The sequence below is a fragment of the Macaca nemestrina genome, chromosome 14 (genome assembly GCF_043159975.1).
Source record: "Macaca nemestrina isolate mMacNem1 chromosome 14, mMacNem.hap1, whole genome shotgun sequence".
NCBI lineage: Eukaryota > Metazoa > Chordata > Mammalia > Primates > Cercopithecidae > Macaca > Macaca nemestrina.
The window spans coordinates 109677803-109683833 of NC_092138.1; the positions used below are offsets into that span (position 1 = coordinate 109677803).

The following is a 6031-nucleotide window of genomic DNA, read 5'->3' on the forward strand; positions in this document are numbered from 1 at the left end:
GTTGAGAGGTAGATTTTTTTTTTTTTTTTTTTTGAGACAAGAGTCTCACTCTGTCACCCAGGCTGGAGTGCAATGGCGCGATCTTGTCTCACTGCAACCTCCGCCTCCCGGGTTCAAGCGATTCTTGTGCCTCAGCCTCCCAAGTAGCTGGGACTATAGGCACGCACCACCAGGCCTGGCTAAATTTTTAGTAGAGACGGGGTTTCATCATGTTTGCCAGGCTAGTCTCAAACTCTTGACTTCAGGTGATCTGCCTGCCTCAGTCTCCCAAAGTGCTGGAATTATAGGCGTTTGAGTCACCGCAACCAGAAGAGAGGTTAAGTTTTTAAAATAACTTTGGAAAAAGGCTCAATAAGTAATTAAGACACCCTTCTCATATCTGGTTGTCAAAAGGAGAAAAATGCTCAATGCTAAGGTCCACCTTGGCAGAAGAGTGTCAAACGTCTGCTGCCTTCTTAAAGTCTATCAAAAGGTGACCCAGGCCGGGCATGGTGGCTCATGCCTGTAATCCCAGCACTTTGGTAGGCAGAGGCGGGTGTATCACCTGAGGTCAAGAGTTCGAGACCAACTCGACCAATATGGTGAAACCCCGTCTCCACTAAAAATACAAAAATTAGCCAGGCGTGGTGGTGGGCGCCTGTAGTCCCAGCTACTCAGGAGGCTGAGACAGGAGAATTGCTTGAACCTAGGAGGCAGAGGTGGCAATGAGCCGAGATCATGCCACTGCACTCCAGCCTGGGCCACAAAGCGTGACTCCGTCTCAAAAAGAAAAAAAAAAAAGTGACCCAGGAGTTTTATTTCAGGGCCTCTCTGATACTGGAACATTACCAGGTTTGTACCAGCAGGTTCAAGCAGCACTATGAATACTAGCAAAATACTTGGACAACCCAAACGTCCATTCACAAGGGGCTGGGTAAATGAAGCATCCATGCACAGAAACGAACTCACCAAGAGAAGAATGAGGTAGTCTTGTGTGTTCTGACACAGAAAGATGTCCACCAGTTTACCAAGTGAAAAAAATCAAACCACAGAAGCGTAGAGCAAGGTCTCTTTTTATAGTCGGGTGTGGTGGCTCACACCTGTAATCCCAGCACTTTGGGAGGTCAAGGTGGGTGGATCACCTGAGGTCAGGAGACCAGCCTGGTCAACACGGTGAAACTCTGTCTCTACTACAAATACAAAAATTAGCTGGGCATGATGGTGCACGCCTGTAATCCCAGCTACTCAAGGGGCTGGGGCAGGAGAACTGCTTGAACCTGGGAGATGGAGGTTGCAGTGAGCTGAGATCTTGCCACTGCACTCCAGCCTGAGCGACAAAGTGAGACTTCATCTCAAAAAAAAAAACAAACAAAAAAAAAACTCTTTTTATAAACCAAGCTATTATGAGCATGTACAGAGAAAGGTAGGTTTGGAAATGGTGACACACCACACTTAAGTGACTTCTGGGAAGTGACATTTAAGGCAGAAAGATGGAGGGTGCTTTCATTTTTTATTTTTATTTTTTAATTTTTATTTTTATTTTTTTTTTGAGACGGAGTCTCGCTCTGTCACCCAGGCTGGAGTGCAGTGGCCGGATCTTAGCTCACTGCAAGCTCCGCCTCCTGGGTTTACGCCATTCTCCTGCCTCAGTCTCCCGAGTAGCTGGGACTACAGACGTCCGCCACCTCGCCTGGCTAGTTTCATTTCTTATTTTACCCTCTTAAATTGTTTGTGCATGTGTTACTTTTGCTCAGGCAATCCTTCCACCTCAGCCTCCCGTGTAGTTGGAACCACATGACCATGCCCGGATAATGTTTTGTATTTTTACTAGAGACAGGGCTTTGCCATGTTGCCCAGGCTGGTCTTGAACTCCCCAGTTCAAGCAATTCACCCTTCTCAGCCTCCCAAAGTGCTGAGATTACAGGCGTGAGCCACCACGCCTGGCCTGGGCATATATTACTTTTGAAATTAGACAAAATGTTCAGTGGTTGCCTAGAGTTGGGAGGGACTAGGAGGAAACAGGAGCAACTACTAAGGGAGTAAGAGTAAGGGATTTTTTCAGAGCTGATGAAAACGCTCCAACTTTGACGGTGGCAATGGTTGTGCAATTCTGTGAATATACTAAAAACCACTGAAGTGTACACTTTAGGTGGGTGAATTGTATGGTAGGTGAATTATGCCTCAATAAAGCTGTTATTTTTGACTGGGTGTGGTGGTTCACGCCTGTAATCTTGGCACTTTGGGAGGCTGAGAAGGGCAGATCACCTGAGGTCAGGAGTTCAAGACCAGCCTGACCAGTATGGTGAAATCCCCATCTCCACTAAAAATACAAAAATCAGTCGAGCATGGTGGTGCGTACCTGTAACAGAGGGCTGAGGCAGGAGAATCACTTGAACCCAGGAGGTGGAGGTTGCAGTGGGCTGAGATTGTGCCACTGGACTCCAACCTGGGAGAGAGAGTGAGACTCTGTCTCCAAAAAACTAAAAAGATGTTAGCTGAGGGGCGGGAAGCTCACACCTGTAATCCTAGCACTTTGGGAGGCCAAGGCTCCCAAAGGAGCCTTGCTTGATCTCAAAGGAGGATTGCTTGAGCCCAGGAGTTCAAGACCAGCCTGGACAACATAGGGAGACCCTGTCTCACACACACACACACAAATTAGCTCGGCATGGTGGCGCATGCCTGTAGTCCCAGCTACTTGGGAGGCTGAGGTGGGAGGATCACTTGAGCCCAGGAGGTCAAGGCTGCAGTTAGCTATGATGATGCCACTGCCCTCCAGCCTGGGTGACAGAGCAAGACCCTGTCTCAAAAAAAAAAAAAATGTTACTCCAAGGTTGCAGAAGTTATATTGGGACCTTGAGCTGGCTTCAGTCTGGGGGAGATTTGTGGGGAAAATTTGGGACTGTTAGACCCTCAGAGCTGAAAGGGACTTCAGCCATCGAGTAGCCCACCCACTTCGGTTCACAACTAGGGAAACTGAGACCCAGGGAGAGGAAGTGGCCTGCCCAAGGATCCTCAGGCCTCCCAGCTCCCGGGCCAGAGCTTCTTCCTCCCCGCACACGCACACTCCCCCGTGTAAGGAGGCGGGAGTCAACCTGCCACCAGCCCCGCGGGGCTCCTGGTGTGGAGACAAGCCTCTGCTTGCCGGGGGCTTTGAAATCCCAGGATGAAAGGTGCCGTGGCAGCAAAACAGCACCGTGGCCGGGAGCACGCCTGACCTTTGCCAGGACTTGCAGGCAGGCTGGCATTCACCTGCTTACCTGCTCGGGGCGGACACAAAGCTACAGGTCAAACCTCGGAACCCTAACAGGCCCGGGAGCTCAGAGCAGTATGGGAAGGGATGTCTCTAATTCTGACATTTCTACTGGGGCACAGAACAAGGCCTCAGGTAGGGAGGGCTCTGGAATTTTAATTGCCGGCTTTGAGAGTACCTACTGCTCCTTGGGTGGGGTGAAGAAGGTGCCTGGATCACTGGAGACGGCAAATACACGCCCTCATTCCCTTCCAGCAGAGATTTCTAAGGCAGTTCACTTCCTCTGGAGGAGGCTGGGAGGCTTCCCGGCTGCCCCCTTCCGACACCCCACCCCTCCACATCAGGAACTCTCCTCAGGTGAGTCTGGACTAGGAATTCGAGGCGTTTAAAGAGGGTTATAAATAGCACTGAAGTGTGGAGAAGAGAGAGACCAGCAGGCTCTGAGTGGGCACAACTTTCTCCCACCCAGCCTGGTACCCAGAAAACAAATCCAACCCTCTCCAGTAAAGGACACTTCACCTTCTGTGGTCTCCGTCCACTCCCCTGTAACATGCCAGGGGAGAGCGGGTGGGCTGGCAATTCTCAGCCCAGGAGACAGGAAGGCAGGGAGGCCCAGCACTGAGTATGGGGAGAGGAAAAACCCCACGGAACGCATGGCACACCCCACCCAGGCCACTCGAGGGGCCTCAACAGGAGGTCCTGAATGGAGGGACTGTTACAGAGCCCCAGGAGGCTGCTGTGACAGGGAGGGGACAGGAAGGCTCCGCCCTGGCCCTTCCTCCTCCCAGAGTCCAGGCCTGGTCGACAAGGAGGCTTTCCAGGACTTCACTCCACACTGGTGAGAGGCTAGAGAGGGTCTGATTCATTTCCACATCACCCCAATCACCCCTGTGTCCAGCCAGCCCCAGGCCTAGAACAAGGGAGGGACTCTGGCCTTAGGACTTGGCCCAGGACCACAGTCACTTGGCAGACCTCCCCAGCACCTCCCTGGTGCCCAGCATGGGTGCGGCCCTGGAGACATGGAGTTAAAGGACACCTGGCCACTGCTCTCAGGGCTTCTTGCTCTCAAGGGACCGTGGAGAACACGGTGGTGAAATTCTACAGGACACAAAAATAAGTGCAGGCAGACGCGGTGCTCAGGGCCCACTAGACAGTGAGGGGCAACCCACCTGAACCGTCACCCCACGTATAAGTGCCTCTCCTATGCCAGGCTCTGTGCTAAGCAAGCCATATGAGTTACTTCACATAAGCCTCCCAACAACTCATTAATAAGAAAGAAAGCACTGACCCCATTTCAAAGAGGAGAAAACCAAGGTGTACAGGACAGATGTCTGGGAAGCAAATGCTGGGATTCCACCCAGGGCAGCTCCACCAGCCAGGAGAGCTCGGCCAGAGAAGAGTTTCTCAGGCAGCCGAGATCCTCATCCTATCTCCGCCTTCTCCAGAGTCTGTAGGGAAAAGGAACCCAGGCCTCCACCGCAGCTCCGGCTTCCCCAGGAGCCTTGGGGACAGCTGTCCTTGGAAGAAGTGGCCACTGTGCAGTAATAGGCTGAGAGCAGGGTTGGCTGAAGGACGGGGTTGAAGGGGCTGGCGACTGGCCCTGAGGGCCCCCCACTCTGGTGACCAGTCCCCTGGCCCCTGCTGCTGACAGGGGCAGCCTGCTGTCTGCGCCAAAGAACATGGAACCCCACCGCCTCCGGGGCGCCCTATCGATCCCTGGCCCCGCTCCCCAGGATCAGTCCCGGGCCTTCATGGGCCCGTCCTCAGGAAGCCTCCGCCACGTGTACCAGGGCTGGGGCCCAGCGGAGCTGGGGACAGGACGGCTGGGGAGGAAGGTGAGCGCGCGCTGACTGGGTCAGGGAGATCCCAAAGCTGATAGCGGATGGGCTTGGAACGTTTCTGGGCGGAGACAGTCAACGGTGGGCGGCAGGCTGCGACCCCTGCCCCAGCTCGGCCTGGGGTTGTGAGCTGGGGTTAGCCAAGCCCGGGATCCGAAGGAGTTTCGGGAGAGAAGGGGTTCCGAGTCCCCTTCAGCCGGTAAAGGTGGCGCTCAGAAGAGCGCGGGAAGGGGCGCCCAGGCTCGGAGGGAACGAGCTCGGACGCGGGGCGCGCTCCCTGGCGGCTCCCACCCGCCCGGCCTGACTCCCCCGAGATCCCGGCCCCGGCGCCGACTGCTGGCCGGGGCGGGGGCGTGGTCCGGGGGTTCTGGCGGGACCCTGGGCGCGCGTGGCGCGGCGCGACCCTCACCTGCGATGTGCTGGCGCCGGGCGTCGTCCAGGTGTGTGGACAGCACGTCCCCCATGGCCAGGAGGAGTCGCGGCCCGATCCGGCCGACGCCACTGCTGTTGCCCGCGCTGCTCAGGCGGACGCCGCTGGCGCCATGGAGCCCGGCCCGCCCTGCTTCTCCCGCTCCCGACGCTCCCGACGCCCGGCTGCGGCTTCCGCTCCGGCTCCGCTCCCGGTCGGGCCCCGTCCCACCAGCGGGCAGCCTTGGCCCCCTCCCCGCCTTCGGCCCTGCACCCCTGCGCCCTGCCCCGCCCCACCAGGCCACGCCCCCGCAGGGCAACCCCGCCCCCTCCCCGCCCGCTGCCCTGCACCCCTGCGCCCGCCGGGCCCCACCCCGCCCCGCCCTCGGTCCTATACCCCTGCGCCCCACCCAGCTCCTCCAGGGCCCGCCCCGTATGCCCCGCCCCGTATGCCCCGCCCCCTCCGCTGCCTCGGGCGGGCGGGGCACAGGGGCCGGGGACGCCGGGACCGCCCTGGAGACGGAGACAAAGAGAAGGTCCCAGAAAGGGAGACCGC

The 6031-nt window shown here is 56.5% G+C and overlaps 1 protein-coding gene across 1 annotated transcript in view; it reads right to left on the reverse strand.

Annotated features, from left to right (window-relative positions):
* The window catches only part of NIBAN2 (niban apoptosis regulator 2), a 62898-nt gene extending 57176 nt beyond the window's left edge, over window positions 1-5722 (reverse strand). Inside the window, exon 1 of the mRNA XM_011711432.3 lies at window positions 5477-5722. Coding sequence (XP_011709734.2) covers window positions 5477-5531 — 55 coding nt within the window. The 5' untranslated portion in view covers window positions 5532-5722. The remainder of the gene's footprint in view (window positions 1-5476) is intronic.
* Window positions 5723-6031: the final 309 nt, after the last annotated feature.